This window comes from Eschrichtius robustus, chromosome 5 (genome assembly GCF_028021215.1).
Source record: "Eschrichtius robustus isolate mEscRob2 chromosome 5, mEscRob2.pri, whole genome shotgun sequence".
Classification (NCBI taxonomy): domain Eukaryota; kingdom Metazoa; phylum Chordata; class Mammalia; order Artiodactyla; family Eschrichtiidae; genus Eschrichtius; species Eschrichtius robustus.
The window spans coordinates 1,486,607-1,507,564 of record NC_090828.1 but is presented as its reverse complement, the minus strand read 5'-3'; the positions used below and the strand labels follow the sequence as shown (position 1 = coordinate 1,507,564).

The 20,958-nt window shown below is 58.8% G+C and overlaps 1 protein-coding gene across 4 annotated transcripts in view; it reads right to left on the bottom strand.

Moving 5' to 3' along the window:
- Positions 1–20,958, bottom strand: part of NDUFA10 (NADH:ubiquinone oxidoreductase subunit A10) — a 63,398-nt gene that overhangs the window by 7,268 nt on the left and 35,172 nt on the right. Inside the window, exon 10 of one of the 4 annotated variants that reach the window (XM_068544108.1) lies at positions 6,134–6,578. The exons of the other annotated variants lie outside the window; for them this stretch is intronic. Within the exon in view, the coding sequence (XP_068400209.1) occupies positions 6,510–6,578 (69 nt within the window). The 3' untranslated portion in view covers positions 6,134–6,509. Of the gene's footprint in view, positions 1–6,133; positions 6,579–20,958 lie in introns of those variants that run through there. 4 annotated transcript variants of the gene reach the window in all.

Here is a 20,958-nt window from a genome sequence, read left to right as displayed (position 1 = left end):
GGGACGCTTGAGGGGCTGGTGGCGGAAGGAAGGTCTCCACGACCTGGGAGGGGTGTTGTGAGAAGCCCAGCCTTGCTTCCTCCTGAAATCCCGTGAAATGTCCTGGACTCACAGTGGGAGGGCGGCGTGTCCAGTCCCAGGTCCCAGGCCACTCCCACGGCCGGTGTGCCTGGAGCCTCCCCTTCCCCCAGGGAGGGTCAGCCCACAGCCTCCCCCATTTCTGCTATGCCACAACCTCCCAGAGTCCGTATGCACAGTCGATCCAGGGTCCCCAGCCCCCGGTCACCAGCCGGCGTGGCTCCCAGGCAGGACGGCGGGCCCGGGCGCCAACTGGTCCGCGCCTCGGCTCTGCTGTGAACCGCCCCCCACCCCCCCCCCTCCTTCCTCAGCGCCCTGTGTCTGAAGTTTACAGCCTTGCTTGTTTTTTGCGGGGATTCTTTTTCTAATTTGTCGTAATTGTAATTGTTTCCTTTCTATTCGTTCAGGGCCTGGGGGCAGGAGCCTCTGCCTCATCTGCTATCTTTGACCTTTTTTTTTTGAACGTTCACAAGCAGGGACAAGTCTTAGCCCCGTAAGAGCATATCTGACTTGGGGATGCTGGGAACGTCCCCGAGAAGGGAAAACTTGGTGCTTTAGGGCCACGACTGGAGCGCAATCCAGGTCAAAAGAGCAAAAAGTAATATCAAGACCAGACCGAGAAGGGAGACGTCCCCCAGGCAGGTTCCGCATCTGACGATGTCCTCCCAGGCGGGACTCGGGCTCCTTAGAAAGCGAGGCGCTTCCCAGACGCCCCGCGGCTGTCGAAGCCCGAGGCGGGCGGGCTGTGCGACCAGGATGCCGCGCCGGGCCTCAGACATCGCCGGTGCCCGCCGCCCCTGCACGGCCGCCCCGCTCCCACCCCGCCCTCCTCTTGCGCTCCTGCCCCCCTCGGGACCTCACCACCCACTCCCTGCAGCCGCGCTGACTTTCCAGACGCGGGACCGGTCGCTCCCCGCTCCTGGGTACTGACTCCAGAGCTCCCCTGCTCGCCCGCCCTCCCCACCTCGGCCCACTTCCAGGACCCTGGCCCATCTGTACACGGCCCCCCCACCCCTCGCTGCTCCGGCCTCTCAAGAGTGATTGTCAGGGCTCTGTGTGCGACCTTCCACTCGGGCCCCTTCCCCCACCTGCCCTGTCACATCCTCATCCCCCGCAGGCGGCCAGGGGGCCTTCCCACCTCCCTCAGTGCTGACCCCTCCTGCAGAGTGCCTGGCACCCACTGGAGCTTTATAAAGGTGGGCGAGCGAGTGGGGGCAGGTGAGCGTGGGAGCCTGGAGCTCCCGCCTCCTCACATCAGGGCCGGGGTCCCTGTGCCCCTTCCCAGGGATGGACCTCAGCACGCAAGTGCTCGGGGCAAAGCGCTGAGGTCAGCCCTAGCCGGCCACCACCGCCGGGGGACCTCAGACTCCAGGTGCCCTGCTCCTGCGCCCCTGCGCACCGCGGGTCCTCCCCCGGCATCCGGAGGGTCTGCGGCCACCGGGACTGGTCCTCCCGAGGACACAGAGCACAGGTCCAGACCCAGGCTGCTGATACAGGCTGGACAACCCCTGCCTGGCACTGCGGTCCTCCTGCTAGGAGCCCCAGGCCAGACCTGGAAGGACCCATGGACGCTGAGGCCTTTCCCATCACTCGACGTAGCGGGAGAGCATCCCACGGGGTGGCGGGGTGGGCCTCTGCCCCCCCCCCCCCCGCCCCCGCTGGGCACCCCTGAGTGCAGTCCCAGAGGGTGGAGACTCTGAAGCCCCAGGCTGTCAGACTTGCTGTCGGCGAGCCCACGGGGATGGGTTTTCTCTCCTGTGTTAATTCAGCCCTGGCCTAGACAAGCCTGGGAGGTGGGGCTCCCGCCACGCTGGTTTGGGAGGTTTGGGAGTGTTTTCCTTCACGGGAAGTGGCAGCCTGGATCAAAAAAATGATTTGCAATTCAACAGAAGCTGGGGTCTTCCTGGGAAACAAGATCAAACTCCGGAAGCGTGGCTCCAAGGCCCCCTGGCAGCGCTCACGACGGTGTCCCTGGTCTGGGGCTGAGCCCCATCCAGGCCTCCCACCCGCCAGCCTGCTCCCCAGGCCCGCGGGCCGCACTGAGCTTGGAGGGAAACGGTCTGCCGGCTGCTACTGACTCAAGGAGCCGACAGTAAAACGAGGCCGGGGTCTCTGGCGCACCCACCCAGAGCCTTGTCAGAGCACAGGCGTGGCCGTGAGACCCCGGGAACCCGCCGACAGCTGAAGCCCGCGGAGCCCTCGAGGCGCCTTCCCCCTGGAGATCAGGAGGGTGGTCAGGCCCTGCCCTGCCCTTGAAGACGCTGACTCGGGAATCTGACTGGTGCAGGAATCAGAAGCACAGACCCCCTCTCCCACGTCCATCTGAAGCTGCAGGCACTGGGCTTGGGCCTGCACGGAACCAGAGACACCCCAAAGTGGGCCCACGGCCCTCACCGGGGTCAGGGGTAGCACCCATGACACCCCGCTTCTTCATCCTGGTGTCCGGGGGCCCCTCGCGCTCCGCCGTGTCCTTAGAACAGGCAGACATTTGAAGGCTACTGTCCCATATTCCACAGGGAACCCGTTCTCACGACTCCCGCACCTGCTTCAGGAAGGTGTGCTGTCAGCGTCCAGCTGGCCACATGCCGGCCGAGGCTTCTGTACCTCTCCACTCCAGCCCGGCTCCCACGGCAGGTAGTTGATCTTGGGAGCCCGGCTCACCGACAGCAAGTCTGACAGCCTGGGGCTTCGGAGTCTCCACCCTCTGGGACTGCACTCAGGGGTCCCCAGCGGGGGAACTCGGGATTTAACAGGACCCTGGCCTCTGCTCCCAGCTGTCCCCGCCTGGTCCCCACCCACCAGGCTCTCCGTCCACCTCCGGACGCAGCTCTTGCCGGGGGTCACAGCCCCGGCCGTCTTCCCGGCCCAGATCCTCCCAGGACCTCGGCCCAGCCACCTCCCAAGGCCACACTGTCCCCCGTCCTCAGCTCCCGAGTGTGCGCTGGGGTGCCCCGGGGGCCGGCCTGGACCTCCTCGGCCGACACGCTCGCGCCGCCGGTCACCGAGCCTCACGGCGTCCGGCGCTTCTCCGCACGAGGGGCCCCCCCGGGGCCCCCCCCCCCCCCCAATCTGGAGCCGCGGTTGGTGTCTTGTTTCTTCTCTGCCCTCCGTCCAGGGCCGCAAACGGTGCCTGGGACCCAGGAGGCCCCACACACCCGCGTATTAAAGAACCCACCACCACGCAAACCTTGCCGAGGAAAAGGCCTTTTTAAAAATGAAAAGCTGGGATTTTACTACAGTCGCCAGCATAGCCTCGTGATTAAAAAAAGTTAATTCCATGAAACTGCATGGTACCAACCTGAGTACTTTCCAAATTACAAGCAGCAGCTGGGTCTAAGCACGGAGCTTCAGAACCTCAGCTAGGAAGCAGCACTTGTGAAACGCACGTCATTATTGTTATTACAATTTTTCGTTAGGAATTTCAAGACTGTAAGTCAACAGTATAGATGTGGAACTTATTTACGTGCTTGAAGATGAAGTCTGACCACGTTTCACTGCTTCCTGCGGGGAGAATCCTAACAGCAACTTGAGCCAAACTGCGAGCCCGGTGACCACGCTGCGTGGGAAGCGTCACCTCTTCCTGCAGCCCCGAGGGTCCCAACACCCCAGGTGCATCCTGGCCAAGCCCCCAGCACCTCCCCGAGGAAACCTCTGGTTCAAGTCCTGGATGTGGACTTCAAAGCACACCTTCCTCGGCAAAATTCAAAAAAGTATCCGGTGGCCCCTGCAGCGGGGTGGCACCGGAGCCGCCGCCCTTGCGTTTTCCCGATGTTCCCGAAGGAAGCCTCAGGTTCCCGGCTTTCACTTCCAGCCAGATGAAAGCCCCGCATCCCTCGGGGGCACGCTTCCGTTCACCCAGCCCTGCCCAGCCGGGGGCTGCTGCCCACACAGGCTTCTCTTCAAAAGCCCAACGTGACAGTAATTGCAGCTTTCCCTCCACCCCGGCTCTGCCCATCCCCGAATCTCACTCATCTGCACCCAGTGTGAGCACAGACCGTGCTTTCTTACAAAAAAGCAGCTGAAGGTTTGCTTCTTTGTTTTGACACGTACACCGCTAAGAACGACCAACCCAGAAATGGGTAGCTGGTAAGGAAACAGGACACAGAAAGGCCCCAGGCCAAGTCGGTGGCTGATGGGCTTCTTGGCGGGGGGGGGGGCGGAGGCTTCTGACAGACAAAAGGGGTTTTGGCAGGCAAGGCAGGCGCGCCTTTCATTCCTGTTGTAGCACAGACCCCAGCCCCCGAGATTAGGTGACAACAACGTGAGCAGAGAGAGTCCTCGGCACACCTGCCGTCTCAGGGGCCTCGTCACCTGCCCTCGCCGGGCCACACGCCTTGTCGGCACGCGGCTGCCGAATGGCCGCGGCCCGCGGGGGGACGGTGAGGCCGGGGCGGACGGAAGGAACCGGCTGTCGTTTCCCTCCGGGCGGCCGACGTGCTCACCCTTCTGCTTACAAAACCTGATAGAACAAAAGAGGTACCTTAGGGAAAGAATGAGCATTTTTTCCTGGATACAGAGCCTCCCGCCTGGAAACACACACCTGCAAGACACACAACCGCGTCGTTCCGACGACACGTTTACTTCCCGATCCTCGAGCGGGAAATACTCAGAACGCAGTCTGACCGCCACCCTGGGTTTTCTCAGGGCTGCGCGCATTCTCGTGAGGCGAAGACACGGCAGCGCTGGCGGAAGATGCGGCATCGGCCGGGCCCCTCGGGGCTTCAGTGGGCAGAGACTTGGGCGCCACCCACTTGCTCTTCTGCCCCACCTCACGGGAAAGGAAACACCGAACGTGACACCATTCGCCTTCTCAGCCCCGCCGACCACAAAGCCACACCCCGTCGGGGCTGCAGGCTGCCCCCAAAGCCTGTCTGCCACCAACGCCCTCTGGCCACACGGCACGGCGACCCCGGCGGGAGGGGCGCTGCAGGGCGGCGGCGAGAGAAGGGACGCGCTGGCCCGTTACAGCCAAGACGCCAGAGCAGCCAAGACAATTGAACGTGGTCCCCTCTTCCGTCCTGCCCTCTCTAAGGGCCTGTGAGGCGCCCGGGCCGCGAGACTGCAGGACTGGCCCCACGCCTGGCGCGCTTTCAGTCAGCGGTGAAAGCGCTTGGTGTTTTGGTGAAATGCAAAATGTCGCCCACTTAAATCCGGACTCCAACTCGGAAGCTGCTGGGAAGCTTTACGTTCAGTTCTTAAAATCCAAAGGGAGAGAGAGAGGGAGAGACGGGCGAGGGGAGGGAGGGAGGGAAAGGAAGGATGGCGCAGGGCCAGCGGGGGCTCTAACACAGCCACGCCCGAGGGCACCTTCCACGGTGAGGGCGCCGTCCGGGACGGAAGCCACTGGCCACGTGGCTTCCGAGCACCTGCGCTGCGGCCAGTGCAACTGAGGAAGTGAATTTTAATTCATTTACATTTAAATGGACACGCGCGGCTCGGAGTGACCATGCTGAACACAGTGGAGCTCCACGGTAGAAAACCCAGTTTAACAGGATTCACAACCTACAGCTTAACTCCGGAACTAAAACGCGCACCTCGACAACCGGCCTTCAGGAAATCTTACTTTTGTTTCCTAAGTTTCAACTGAGGTGAATAAACAAGGCTGATTTTCTCCCACGTGACTCGTTTTTGATCGACAACTTGATTTTTAGGTAATAAAGAGAGAGTGCATTGTTTTGCTTTTGTGTTTTATCCCATTGACATTCTGTGCTTGACTCTCCCCTCAGAGGAAGGGGTCACAAGACCAGCTGATGATGGTCATCACAGGAGACTTCCAAAATCTCTTTCACAACAAATACTCTGCTCTATAAATCTAGGGTAATTGCTTCCTCTTTTCGGTATTTCCTCTTCGCTTGTTTCCTTTTTCTCTAATGTAGTAGAGTTACATTCTAAAACAAAAAGAAGAAATGCTTCAGAAAATCTCTTCAATCCTAATATGTGTCTTGATCAAACCAAACCACATCAGAGCAAACTGTTGGCTAATGGTAAGCGTGTGTGCATACACACGTATGTGACACGTGTGCGTGTGTGTGGGCAGATGTATAATGGAGAGAAGTGCCATAGAAACGGTTTTATTTCTTGAAGTCTGAACACACAATGTACAAAACCTGCCTGACACAGAGCACGACTGTGATGAAATGAGATTCTCCAAGTGATACCCGCTCTTTCACAGCAGACTGTTTCTCCCCAGTGATCATTATCCCGGAATAAAGCTGGAGGGCGCCCCCCTTAAATGGGGGTGCCTCCTTCCACACCCCCGTGACTACACTGGCAGGGCAGACTGCTGTTTGCTGGGCCGTCTCTTCCACTGCGCAACTTCAGGATCATTCGCTCCCTACCCCCGATTTTAAGCTACGTGGCGTCCAGGGGGGTGACCCAGGCGGCCTGGGTGCAGCTTCATCCTCGCGAGGCAGCTTCCACGGAGGCGGCCGTCACTTCAGCCAGATCCACTTGTCCCCCACGTCCTTGTTGTACCCAGGGCTGTACCTGCGGCCCGGCAGCTGCGGGAGGGAAAGCCGTGGTCACCAGCAGTTTACGGCGTACGTCCGTCCCCCCAGCTCACCTAACGGCTTCCTCCACTCCATCCCTCACCTCCCCGCGCCGGCGGGGCCTGCTTCTCGTGGTCCCGCTCTAAGGGTGAGGGGTCCCGCGGAATGAAGCACAACACGACCCTGCCCTCGAGAGCTTCCATGCTGCTGGGGGTGCTACAAACACGCCAGTGGCCAACCCAAGTGTCCGTGCTGCTGTCGGGAGGGTGGCCATGGAGCCGCGGGCAGAAGTGGCACTGACCCGGGGGAGATGTCTCAGCCCCTCTCTCTGCCCCACCTGCCCGTCCCCTGCCCGCACCTCCTGCCACGGACCCCACCACAAATCGGGGGCAGGGGCCCCAGGGGCACAGGGCAGACACAGGGTGGACCTGGAGGGGCACAGAGGCTCCCTCACACGGCCAGGAGGGCTCCCAGGGGAAGGAAGCCTGCGGCGAGGGGTCCACAGGCTGGGATGGAGCGTCACGGGGTCGGCCTCCACCGTGGAGCGTGGAAGCCTGGCTCCGAAGGCCAGGCTAGGAGGAGTCCTGCGTAGGCCGGGCGGGGAACAGGCAAGCACGATGAGATTCATCCAGTTACACAGTGGGCACGAAATACGGAGTTTTCTTCTTCCTACTTTCCAGTTAACGTGGTCCAACAGTAGATACGTACACACTACATACTACACACAAAAATCTTCCACACTTTGCCCTTAAGAACAAGTACTAAGCAGTTTAAAAAAGAAATCGGCCTTTCCTCGATTCTCATCGGCAGAGGGCCTTCATTACCAGCCACGCCGAGGTGGAGGCAGAGGCTGCAGTGCAAGGACGGGGGTCACAGTCACCCCCGAGGCCAGACACGGCCCCGCCTGGACACTCCCCGCGGCCACACTACCCATCCCGGCGCTGAGCCTGCGTCCCCTCTGGCCGGTGCACAGGCCTGCAGTGGGCGTGCGCGGCTGCAGGGCGCTGAGAGAAGCGGGGACCTGTACGTGGGGAGGACAGAAGTGCAGGCTGACCGCAGCTTCCTGCCCTGGGAGCCTCCGGGCACAAGGTCTCGTCCAGGTGCCAGGAACATCCTGGGTACACAACAGGGGAAAAAAGAAAACACCCGGCTCCCCCAGGAGCCATCCTCTTGGGCGGAGACTGGGAAGGGGGCCAGTGGCGCACGACGGCCCAGGGTGCCCGCCAAAGGGGGAGCCGGTGGGGAGCGCACACGGAGCAGCAGAGTCCGGGGGTGGGGAGGGTGGGGACGCCGGGCGTGGCCACCGCAGGAGCAGGAGACAGGAGTGGCAGGAGGACCCCGGGAGTGAGATCGGCACCCCTGCTCTCCACCTCCGACAGGCTCTCCGGCAGAAGGTGGTCTCCGGGCCAGAAGAGCTGCAGGTGCCGCCCTGCGCCAGGGTCTCAGTGACCTCCACGGGCCTTCAGGGCTCAGGAGAGCCTGGTAAACACAGCGGAGCAGGAGCCGGGGAGAGGCGGGTGGCTCCCCCGGGAGGCGCGCACCCAGGTCGGCTCCGAAGCAGAGTGGGAGCCGCGCGTGGGCCGCTGCGGGGAGACCACCAGCGGGCAGCGGGGACCTGGGCCGGTGGCCGACAAGGCAGGGCTGTGCTGGAGACCCGGGTGCACAACCACCGCCCAGCAGCTCAAGGGAGGGGCCGCCATCGCAGCGAGGACGGCGCGGGGGAGAGCCGAGGAGAGGAGACGCCCCGGAGCCTGTGAGCGGGGGCGCTGCGTGCGGAGACGGGTGTGAGCAGAGCCTCTGTGTCCAGGGGCCACTGAGATCGCAAAGTCCCCCCACAGACTCCCACGCCCTCACCCCCAGACCCTGTGCCTGTGCAGACAGGATTAGGCCGGGACCTCGAGGCGGGGAGGCCGCCCTGGACTGACAGGGGGGCCCAGGGTCATCGTGAGGGTCCTGGGAGAGGGTCAGATCAGGAGATGCGCTGGCAGAAGCAGAGGTCAGCCTGACCGGGGACGGGAGCCAAGGCACGAGGGGCCTCCAGAAGCTGGAAAGGAAAGAAGCAGAGGCTCCCCAGAGCCCCAGCGGGGAGCACAGCGCCACGTCTGGGTTTGTGCTCTGACCCCCAGACTGGAAAGTGACACGGGCACCTTCTCACCCGCTCAGCCTGTGGCCGTTCGTTACAGCTGCTACAGAAAACTCACGCAGCATGTTCTGCGTTTTATGACGGAGACACTGGGAGTGTCTGTACAACGAGAGAGAGGCCGCGCCGAGGCCGTGGGAGAGCGGCCACCCTCTGAGAACGAGAACCAGGACGGGGGCAGAGTAGCCACAGAGCAGGAGCCGCGGGTGCACCTCCCCGTGTGGTCTCTCCCTGTCCACAAAGACGTTCCCAGCCAACTGCCGTGAATACACAACTGCTGTAGCAAGAAAAGAGCAATCTTAATTTTTATCACTCCGTACATTGTATCACACCAGAAAGTGATTTCTTTTCATCGGAAAGGTTTTCAAGCCTCACCGACAACCAGCAAACCGGCACCGGGCCAGCCCCCAGCACCTGCTGAGGAAGGGCCGGGGAGGCCACAGTTTGGCTCTGCTGTCTTCCCGGCAAACCAAATTTTAAACCATAGAGCAGAGAATACAAACCCGCAGAATGTGGAACCGCTGAGTGCAGCCAGCGTCTATCAACTGCATCACAAAATCTGCTCTCTGGACCTCTTGGGGCAGCACCTAACCGGCCTTTGATACCCAGACGAGGGTCCCCAGACCCTCAGGGTTCCCTTTCAGTGCAGTTAAGCCAACAGAGAACCCCAGGAGGGTTCCCATTCGGGATGGTTCACAACGAGAATGCAAAAAAAAAAAAAAAAAGCTTCTTCCCTTTCATCTCTTCGTATCTGCATCTGCTCCTTGAGGTCAACCTTCAAACCTCCCAACCCCAATCCACCACATTCATCACCTGAGAAAACACGCTCTGTGGCCCTGTGGGGACGGAGTGGCCCAGGACCTCCTGGCGGAAGCACCTCTCAGAAGCCGACGCGGGCACCTCGTCCGACCGTCAGCACAAGAGCGCGACTCCTGGACGCGGGCCCGCAGTCAGTTTTGTCCCGGGTCAGGCCGGGGAGCCGCAGGCACGGTAGGTCTGAGGCTCAAGGGTGGTGCGGCTGAGACAAAGTGATGCCGCTGAGTTTGACTGTGAGGACATTTTAAACCCTGGGTGAGTTCTGATTTTAGAAAAAGGCGCCCAGCTCTGCGCGCTACAGGCCGGGACGGCATGGGTGCCGTGAAGTGGCTCAAGAGGTCCGAGCTCACAGAGGCCGCTCCTCCCAGCCGCTGCTGTCACACGCAGCTCAGAGATGCCGGCACAGGCTTAAACTGCCGGCTGCTTGGACAAAAGCCAGCTGAGAAGAGAAATATATAGGCACTCATCCTCCTGGAGGAAACTGTGAATTCCTTCTACATTTGATACACTGTGTCCTGGCTGCTTTGAGACATGAACACAAGTCCCTTCTTCTCTAACCTGATACACTACACAGAATGTATAAGCCAGTTGGGAAGTGGGATGGTAGCGGGTGGAAAGTGCTGGAGGAGTGGCAGGGATGGAGAGAAGTCCTCCCTGACCGACCCGGCCAGCGGGGAAGAGGAGCCGGTCGGGAGGAAGGGGGAGCAAGGGTGACAGGATGGGGTGGAACCCGTCCTGCTGGAGCCGCAGGGCGTGGCAAGCTGCTCCCTGGCGGCCGCGACTTCAGTCACCTCGGTCTCCGGCGGCGCCTCGGCCAGCCTCCGGTTCCACCACCAGGGACGGCCCAGGTGAGAGGCCAAGCCATGCAGCTTCCCGCCACGAGGGAGTAATAGGGCCTGGACTCAACCCCTGGCCACACGCCTCTGGAAACTGGACAAACTGAGTGTGCTGGTGGCACTGGGCAGACATGGGCTGAGTGCCAGGGGGAAGGACCTGGAGCAGAAAAGAGCCCCGTCAGTCCAGCGCGTCTGGTCTCTGGCTGGGCAGCGGGCAGGGTGCGTGGGGCGGTGGGCCCGAGGCGGGTGGAGAGCACCCCAGGCACAGGACGTCCCGGGGTGTCTCCGGGTGAGCGGTCCAAGAGCTGCCCTGGGGCTGCGTCAGGCAGAGCAGAGGGGCCGCTCACTGCACACACGGGCGCTGAGAGCCCCGGGACACACCAGGGGCCGGGCTAACCCTTCCCGAGAAGACAGGCCGCTCTAGACCCACCAAGACGGCTAAACGTCCAGCCGCCAAAGCTTAAACCGACTTGCAAGGATCTTAACTGCCTGCCAGAAGGGATCCCAGCAGCCGTCAAAAGAGGTGAAGCAAAACCCAGCGCTCATAGGCATAAAAACTCATGATTTATGGCAACCAATGGAAAAGTTCTAGACAGCTGAAAGAGAAAAATGTAACTTGTAGGCAGGGGGAAGAAAAAAAACAAAAAAAAGCAAGCAGACTAAGGAGATGACAAAGGTGATGGATTAGGAAACAAGGACATTAAGACGGCTGTAGAGATATTCGACGTGGTCAAGAAGTTAAATGGAAATTGGAAAATAATGAAAGAACTGGGAAACACAAAAAGGACTTCTAGAGTTTGAAGAAGCCCGGGATTCCCGAGATAAAGATTCCACTGGGTAGGTATGGCAGCCATGCGAACGTGCTGCTCAGATGTCCTGCTGCGAGGAGGCACCAGTGGCCGAGGGCCCAGGTGCTGACCCTCCGGGCCCACTACCCTGTTCACGCCGAGGCCACGCTTCCCACCTGAGGGGCTCAGCCCGCGAGCGAGAGCAGCAGAGGCTCCATGGCGGCCGATCCGTGGGCCGTGGGCCGTGGGCCTCTCTCAGCAGGAGCCTCTGGCTCTAGGGCGGCCCGTTGGCCCGGCCAGAGCCTTCCTGGACTGTTCCTCCCCAGTCTCCTCCCCTGCCCTCCCCTGTCACAGGGCCGGAGCCCTTCCACCTCGGGTCTCGTGCCTGCGCCCTTCACGGGGGCTTCCCTCCGAAGCCTCGGCGGCGCTTAACCCCATCTTGGCTTCTGTTTCTCGGGGGACCCGAACTAGCACGATGAGCTGGCGGCGTGTTACACGTGACCGCAGAAGGAAACGGCAGCGAGCCTGAAGGCGGAGCAGGGGAGACTATCCCAAACGGAGCGCGGAGAGGGCGAGGCCGAAGGCAGGCGGGCGGACTCGCAGTGACCTGTGGGACGGGGCCGAGTCATCCAGCGTGTGTGTCCCCGGAGCCCTCGACGGGGGAGGAGAGCAACCTGCGGAGCTGACGACCGGACCTTTTGCAGACGATAGGCAAGCTAGAAACCCTCACGGCCACGAGAGACGCGACGAGCCCCAAGCAGGGCAGACGGAGGGAAGCCCACAGACGCACGTAACAGTTCGAGTGCCGGAAAGCAGCGGTGCAGAGGGTACGGGAGGGTCTTCGCGGCAGCAGCCAGGGGCGGACGTCCTACGAGGTACAAGGGCCAAAGGGCAGAAACACGCCCGATTCGTCGTCAGAAACTCTGCCGGGTACCTCTGGAGCAGCTTCAGCGTTGGCAGAAACAAGCGTCGACCCAGAACTCCGCGACGAGTGAACACGCTTCCGACATGAAAGGGGCACAACGACGCTTCTACGCAGCAGCCCACAGAAGTCATCGCTAGCAGGCCCGCGCTACGAAAGGGGGCCGCTCGGCCAGGTGAAGCCCGGGCCCACGCAAAGCGCCGGGGCACAGCAGGAACGACAGCTGCAGGCAGGGGGAAGGGCGGGAAGCAGGAAAGCCCGCAGAAAAAGCTCCCGCGAGCTGCTCCTTCGAAGCCACAGCAGTAACGCCGTATCCTGAGGTTCCTAACGCGTGGGAGTGAAATGCACAAGCGTAACAGCGCAGAGGACAGAAGGGGGCAGAGAAGCCCACCGCGAGGGGCTCACATCAGGCGTGGCGTGGCCCGGTGACGGCTCTCCGGGGGACCGTGACAAGGTGAAGGCGCGCACCGCACACCTCACAGCAGTCGCTAACGGCGAGATACAGAGGTGCGGCTGACAGGCCGACGCAGGGAATAAAACGGAAGGAGCCACGGAGGACAACCGACTAACCCACAGAAGCCAGGGACAGAGGGAGTAAGACAGACAGACAGACAGACGCCGACGCAGGGAATAAAACGGAAGGAGCCACGGAGGACAACCGACTAACCCACAGAAGCCAGGGACAGAGGGAGTAAGACAGACAGACAGACAGACGCCGACGCAGGGAATAAAACGGAAGGAGCCACGGAGGACAACCGACTAACCCACAGAAGCCAGGGACAGAGGGAGTAAGACAGACAGACAGACAGACGCCGACGCAGGGAATAAAACGGAAGGAGCCACGGAGGACAACCGACTAACCCACAGAAGCCAGGGACAGAGGGAGTAAGACAGACAGACAGACAGACGCCGACGCAGGGAATAAAACGGAAGGAGCCACGGAGGACAACCGACTAACCCACAGAAGCCAGGGACAGAGGGAGTAAGACAGACAGACAGACAGACGCCGACGCAGGGAATAAAACGGAAGGAGCCACGGAGGACAACCGACTAACCCACAGAAGCCAGGGACAGAGGGAGTAAGACAGACAGACGCCGCCGCAGGGCCGAAATGCGAGCGAGGCAGGCGCAGCAGGTCCCTCAGCTGGAGCGCCTCGCCCTGACCCGGCGGGCAGCACACGCGTCACGGGCGCGCCCCCTTCGATGGACGACCTCCTCTGTGCCGCCGCTCCGCTTTCTGCCCAGACAATGTCTCACTCTCCCAGCCCCAGCTGCTACCCCACGCGGCTATCTACCAGTTAGAGCATCACCCCCAGGAAACAAGTCCCGTAAGAAGACCTGCCGCTTTACGAAAACTCACAATTCGGTAGGAAAGAACATTCAGTGAGTCTGACGACTCGACGCCCTGGGAAACACCATTCGGGAGAAAGCCGACCAAACCCCCCCTGCCCAGCCCCCGTCAGACAAATCGACGGTCCTCACGGGCCCACAAGCGACCCTCCCGGACCTGCGGCTGACCCGCTACCCCCGGCACTCGCTGCCCGAGCTGGCTGCCCTTCCTGGACTGCCCTCCTCAGCACCTACCTCTTCCTCCTGGACGTCTGCCCTCAACGAGGCCCGCTCCTCCACGGCACCTCTGCTCAAGCCCAGGGAGCCAGCACCACTCCTGGGAACTCCCGAGTCCACCGTCCCATCCTCTGGGCACCCACCTTGGTGACGCCCGCCGCCATCAAGATGGACCTGGATCCTAGAGGGCGGCCTGCCTACCAGTCCCATTCCCAGCACCGCCTTGGGATCGGACACGTGAGGTCAGCAGGCAGGCACCGTCTCCGAGGTAGAAGATGTCAAGTGACGCGCTCGAGGTCAGCGGGCGAGAAGGGGCAGGCTGACACCCGAGCCCAGGTGCTCTGACCCTCGAATCCAGGAACGTCTTGCCCACCACCCCCTGCAGATATCCGCTGCGTTAAAAATGGCACGTCTCCGTGCGCCGCTAACGCGTGAAGTCCCTGCACCGTGCGGAGCTTTCCCCTCCTGTCCGCCGGTACACACTGAGCTCCGCCGCTGTGAGACTGCAGGACGCGTGTCAGGGCCCAGTCCACAACCACCCTGCCCGGGGAAGGCCGGCTGCCCCGCTTTTCCTGCCCTTTGACGTGTGCCTCAAAGAACTACCCGGGGAGCGGGGGGCACTGTCATTTCTTAGCATCACCTCAGGGACAGTCAGTGATGCTCGGGGTTTCCTGGTTGAAAGAGTTTTCCTGGAGGACTAAATATATGTAGCGATTCTAGCATCAAATCCTGTGTTGTATTACTGTAAACAGGTGGGTTTTTTAAAAAAGGATGGAATAACGCCTTGCCTCTTCTGGATCCGCTTCACTCCGCTGGAGCAATAAATGGTAACGTTAGGTACGACCGACTCTGCTCCCTCTAGATGCACCAAGGAGCTGAAAACTACTAAATAATTGTGGGGTGGCGCGGGGATTCCAATTTCCCACCCCTGTTACTCATTATCACATACAAATGCTGATGAGCCCTGCTAAGAATTTCTCATTAATTTTAAAGAAGAGCACCAGAGAAATTATTTATTAAAGTCACTTCTTTGATACACAATTTCCCCAATTTTCCATTACCATTAAACGTAAATCAAGCATTAAGAAATGAAATCAACTTCCAAAAAAGTCTTATTTTATCAAAGTCCATTTTCAAAAACAATCTTTTTATTTTAAAAATAAGTGCCTCCTATTTTTAGCACACGAACACCACCAGCCTATTACAAATACCTCCACATTGAGGTCCTGTCTTCACGCCACAAGCGTCATAACATCATATACTTTAAATGTCTTAATCCCATTTAACTCATATTAACTGTGAAAAAGAAAAGCTCCGAACCCAAGCGCTCGTTCAAACACCTGAAAGCAGGATGTGTCCTAAAAATTCTAAAACCAAAGTAATGGCTGGACACACGCAAAGTCCAGGCACCCCTGGTGGGTCAGGGTGCGTGTGAAACGCTACCCTATCATTTCGCACCAGCAGGTCCCTGTGAAAACCTGCAACTGCACACGAATCAGTGCACCTGGTAAAAAGTCTACCTTTATATACTAACTTTCTTCTCCAAGGGACGTATGTTATTTTCTGTACGCAGAAATAGAAACAATGGGACGTGGAGACGAACACCGAACTTCAACCATGAGCTTTCCATGGAGCACGCAGTGAGGGCAGAGGGGTGCATGCCTCTTCCAGCCACAACTAATGAAGGACAGACTGAAGGCATTTAGCACCTACTTTCACGTTAAACGACTTCTAAACTGAGAATTTGTATGTTAACATCAAAGACAGACACCAAATTAAGTTCTAACTAAGGGTTGAACATCGAGAGGAAACATGAAACGACCAAGTCTGTACCTTTCTTCTTCGGCAGGTTTAGATACATTGATCCGAAGGCTTTTCTGTTTATTGCAAGTTTGTCTTTATGAAGGTGAACTTCGTAAAGGCAAGAACATACAGTGTTAACATATTAAAGTTATTAAACACCTCTATTTTAAAAAATGGTAAAGAAGAACTTGATACGGAAAATGAAAATAGTAACCTGAGATAGTAAAGAAATAAAAATAGCAGGAGAGAAAACCGAAGATCCTGTTGTCCTAGCAACTAACTGTCTTGGACAAGATCGGATTCATGGCAGGAACACAGTACCTTAATAGCATCTGGCCTCCGTAAATTGGAAAGAGATGGAGTCGGTAAAGTGGAGACGGAGTCACAGTTTGTCTACCCCGAGGGAGGGCCGCACAGTAATAAAAAGTGACCTGGCACAGTGCCTGAAAAATGACTTAAAAAAATTAGCGGGCGCTCATGCACACATTCGGCATTTATATGAATCTGTCTATAGGGTCACTTCCAAATACAAAATCGGAGGGGCTGTGTGAATGGAAAATGCGTTGACGAATGCTTCTCAGGCTCCGGGTACTCAGGCCCCTCTGAGGTCCCCGGGCAGTCCCTGGAGACCAGATGGGAGGCTGAAGGCCAGCAGGACCCCAGCCAGTCCAGCCACAGGACTGAGCCAAACGCCCAGGCCACCGGATCAACCAAACAAAACCAAACCGACGTTAAAAGTCCTTCTGTTCCTATGAAAACCCGAGATCCTTTCTCTCCTGAAAAGGTCGCTCTGCACTAGTGGAGGCCCCAGGGCCACAACACAGCTGAAGGGGCAGTGCTGACACGTGAGCTATGCCGCGAGCCGAGCCGCGGCCCGGTCTGCACAGGAGGCCCCGCAGCCCCGCCCGGGAGCTGGGCGTGAAGGGCTGCCTGCCACGGGCGGGCGGCAGATGCCGTGGCCTCACCTGCCCTCCCGGAGCCGCGGGGCCTCGCCTACAAGCGGCGACGAGAAGAGAAGCGTCGTGCCGTCCTGTGGGCGCAGCGCGGGGCCCGCCCACACGGGTGCTCCAAGCTGGCCGGCGAGGCCACCTCCTCGTCAGCCTCCTGCCCCTCCCGTCCCGTGCCCTCAGGCCCGCTCCCACCAGGACGCTCCGGCCTCACCCTCAGGCCGGCCTCCCCGACTCCCGCCTGCTCCCGCCGCCCCAGGTGCCCCAGGTGCCCCAGGTGTGGGGAGACGCCTTCCCGACCCGCCCTCCAGCCCGCTTCCGCCCGCACACCGCCTCCTACCAGCGTCGCCCTGAGCTGGCCCCCGAGCCTCACCCCCTTGCCTCGCCTCTCAGGTTCTCCCCACAGGGCTGCTTGCGGCCAGTGATTCCAAACAAAGCCCGCAGCTCACCCCAGGGGGCCCCCCAAAGCCCCGTCCCTGCAGCGAGATTCAGGATCCCCGAGGCCGGGAGCCCCCGGGACCGGCCTCGGTTCTCAGTCCTCAGCGCTCCCCCTTCCCTTCACGAACACGCGCCCCGGAGCCACCACACCAGCCGCCCTGCCCGCGGCAGCCCCGTCCCGGCGGCCTCAGCCCTCACGACGCTGCTCCTCTCGGAGGAGACCCAGGCCCCCAGGCCCCCGGCGACTCGGCTCACCCCTCGTCCTGAAATCCCAACGCCCGGGCCACCGGCGTGAAGCCCTCTTCCCCGTCGGCCCCCAGCGGGAACCGCGTCGCATCCCGTGTCCACGTGTCTGTCACTCCCGCTGGTCGGTGACTCTCCAGAGCTCTGTGTCCTTAGAGCAGCGTCTGGCACGGAGAGTGCAACCAATGGGCACCGGATGAATACACAGGACAGGGGAGCGCCCAGGGCCTCTTCCTGGCTCTGCGGCGTGACAAGCGTGGCCACCACGGAAACATATCACGCTGCACGCTGCAGAGCCAGAAACCAGGCGCCCAACTCCGGGGCTGCAAGAGCTGAGAGGCCCCATGAAGAAGTTCCCGGAAAAACAGGCCCCTTCCCAGGATATGGGCTACCTGTTGGGGCATAAGTGATGCAGACCGCGTGCCCAAATGTCAGCGTGGACCTAAAAGCTACACAAGGGCAAGCAAAAGAAAAAATTACAAAAGCCCAAGAAGCAAAATGAGTTGTCTGGACCCTGTGACCTGGACACTTCCCAGCTCAGGCCCCGGTGCCCCTGAGTCTGTCCAGCCTCTAAAGGAAAGATATCCATAAACCAGTGTGCCTGACGGTCTGCAACAAAAGGCCACTGTTGCCACAGGCAACTCCCCCTCTTAGGAATCCCCTGCGCCCCCATATCGCCCCCACTGCCACCAGCATCCAGTTCAGAGCACACCCAGGTGTGGTCTACACTGCTCCCCACTCTCTTCCTAGGACCATACATGGGAGTCTGAAAGTCGTAAGACCAACACCCACGTCCATCGCAGGGACCTCAGGTGCCCGCTCTCCTGTCCCGCAGTCACAGCCCTTCCCCTGTGGACCCTCTTTTGTTTGAATCCTTCAACGATAGTTTAGTTTTGAAAACCTAGGGAGTAAGAACAAATCTGGCTGCACAGGGAACGGCGAGGTTGCCCCGGGAGACAGCAGCTGCGGGGAAGGAAGGTGAGCTCGTCCTGGTCACAGCCATGCCCCCGTAGTCTCTCACCCACACCCTGAAGCTCTGCTTCCCCGCCTCCACCTGTGCCCCAGTCAACATCGAACACGGCACGCAGAACCATCCTCCTAACACGAGCTTCGGATTCTATCACTCAGAGCACGCCAACGGGCCACAGCTTCCCTGCGACTTCAACCGAAGTCCTCACACCACGGCCCACGGGCCCTCGCTGCGCGTGCCCTGCTACCTTCTCAGCTCACCTGCGCTCTGCCTGCCCCTCCACTTCACCACGTGGACTCTTCCTTTCCTAGAACGTGCCAAGCCTGCCTCTACCTCCCAACCCCGCCCCCTCCCCACAAGTGTAGCCGGGACACCCACGCCTTCTGGTACCCAAGGCCTCTCTCTACAAAACAGCTCCCACCCGAGACGGCTTTACTTCCGCCCCACAGCGCTCCGAGGCCCCCCTACGTATCTGGTGACCGCTGGCCCATTCCTCCCCCTGCTCTGTCTTATTCCCCAGTATCCCCAGTGCTCAGGACAGCGCCTGCAACAGAACGCAAGCACTTGCTGAGTGGCAAGCGACTCGATGCAGAACGCGGCCTGAGGTGACCCCGCTGGGGCGTGTCTGCAACGCCAGGCTCAGCAGCACGTGCGCGGGGGGGGGGGGGGGAGCCGCCATCCCTCGTACCACTCAGTGCTCTCCAGACGCCCGAATAGCTCTCCCGGACAGAACCCTCCCACCACCGCACAAGCCTTTTATCCTCTGCGTTTCCCTCCTACGCCTTCAACGCTGGGGACTGAAAGATTTCTCCACCCCGGGGGTTCACTGAGCAAATACATACTGAGCAAAGGGAGACACAGGGCTCCCCGCTTGGACCCTCTGTGGAAGGGACATGAGAAGAACCAGCACCAAATCAGCTTTCAGATCATACAGAGAAACAGACGCCTTCCATTTCCAGCAAAACAACAGCCCGATACCCTGAAACACCTCTTGATATAAAACCTCTAGAAATGCTTTTAAATGCACTGATGGGCTCTGCGAGAAATCACAAGGGGCTGAAATGAAGAGCGAGCTGGAAACCAGAGGGAGAGCGGCAGCCTCTGCCGCCCCGGGGCATCTGCAGAGCGGCTGGGAGGCACGGCAAAGCGGCGCCCGTGCAGGGGGACACCTGTGATGCACCTCTGCACGTAGGCGCAGCTCCAAGGGCGCACCCTCAGGGGAAGGCGGGAGGGAAGAAAGCGCCCTGACGGCAAGGGGGTCTCAGCGGGCGTCTTAAGAATTCACACCCTCAGCCTGTCCTCACACAAGTGTGGGGTTCCAATCCTCACCATCTGGGGCCTGGAATCCCACAGGCAGCAAAGGAAGCTGAAATCCCGGCTCCTCCTGAATCTCAGGGCCTGGAGGCGGCAACAGTCCTTCCAGGAGCAGGGCTGTCAGCGTTAGCAAACAACACAGGATGCCCCGCAAACGAAATATTTGGGGCGTGCTGACACCGAGAGAGTCTGGGTTCACCTGAAATCAAACGTCCCTGGGCATCCTGTACTGAGGAGGGGCCCAGGGATAAATACCCACGACGCATGAACTCAGTGTCCAAAGTCTCCAAAATGCAGAAGGAAATAAGCGACCATGGGTAAGAATCAGAGGAAACAATAAACAACAGAGTCAGACAGGCCTCCAGCCCTGAGATCACACACAGCAGATAGTGACTACATTTAAGACGTTTAAAGCAAGAGAAGAAACTGAAAACAGAAGCAAGGAATAAGATCCTACCAACAAATCCGAAAGTACCCACGTAACAAAAAAGAAATTTAAATCTAGACCTATCTTGGTTAAACTCTAAAACATCAAAGACAGAAAGAGTAGAAAGTTCCTGAAAGAGAAAAGGAGACCATAATATTTCATTAAAGAAAACAAAAGGAAGCAGACACTTCTGGGGAAGAAACTGTCATAAAGGGACTTCCCTGGTGGTGCAGTGGTTAAGAATCCACCTGCCAATGCATGGGACACGGGTTCGAGCCCTGGTCCGGGAGGATCCCACATGCCGCGGAGCAACTAAGCCCGTGCATCACAACTACTGAGCCTGAGCTCTAGGGCCCACAAGCCACAGCTACAGAGCCCAAGTGCTGCAACTACTGAAGCCCACACACCTAGAGCCTGTGCTCCACAACAAGAAGCCCACGCACCGCAACAAAGAGTAGCCCCTGCTCGCCACAACTAGAGAAAGCCCGTGCGCAGCAACAAAGACCCGATACAGCCATAAATTAATTAATTAATTAATTAATTAATTAATTAATTATTTTTTAAAAAAGAAGAAACTGTCATAAATTCTTATTGCTGGGGTGTTTATGGCCATGAACATATGGAAAATACCACTTGCACCTGCATAAACAATTAGTATCACAAATTTTCTTACCTCCCGTTTGTTCCCCTAGAAACAAAATTGTTCTTCTGATGCAAGCTTCTTGTTGCCCCTCCCTTTCCCTTCTGAAGTTAACCATGTAAGCGTCTAATTTTAGCCATTTACCACCTACTTATTTTGTAATTCCCCATATGCATATGAATAAGTTTTGGTTTACTTTTTCTGTGTTTAAAGAAAAAAAAAACACAAAAGGTCATTGCATGACTTCTTTTTCCAAGAATTAGAAGCGTTAGCCAATAATTTCCAGCCACAAAGTATCAACAAGTTCCATATCCACTATAAACTACGCATACGATCTAATGGATGTATTATGAGAACACCACCCTCCTCACGCTTCCCAAGCATCTCCATAAGCACAGGGCAAGTGCACTTCAAGCTTCTTACGAAATCATGAAGTGTGTTTCTACTAAGTTTATTACCCTTATTATATTAATCAGGGTGATACAGTTGACCCCTGAACAACGTGGGTTGAACTCTGTGGGTCCACTTATCTGTGGATATTT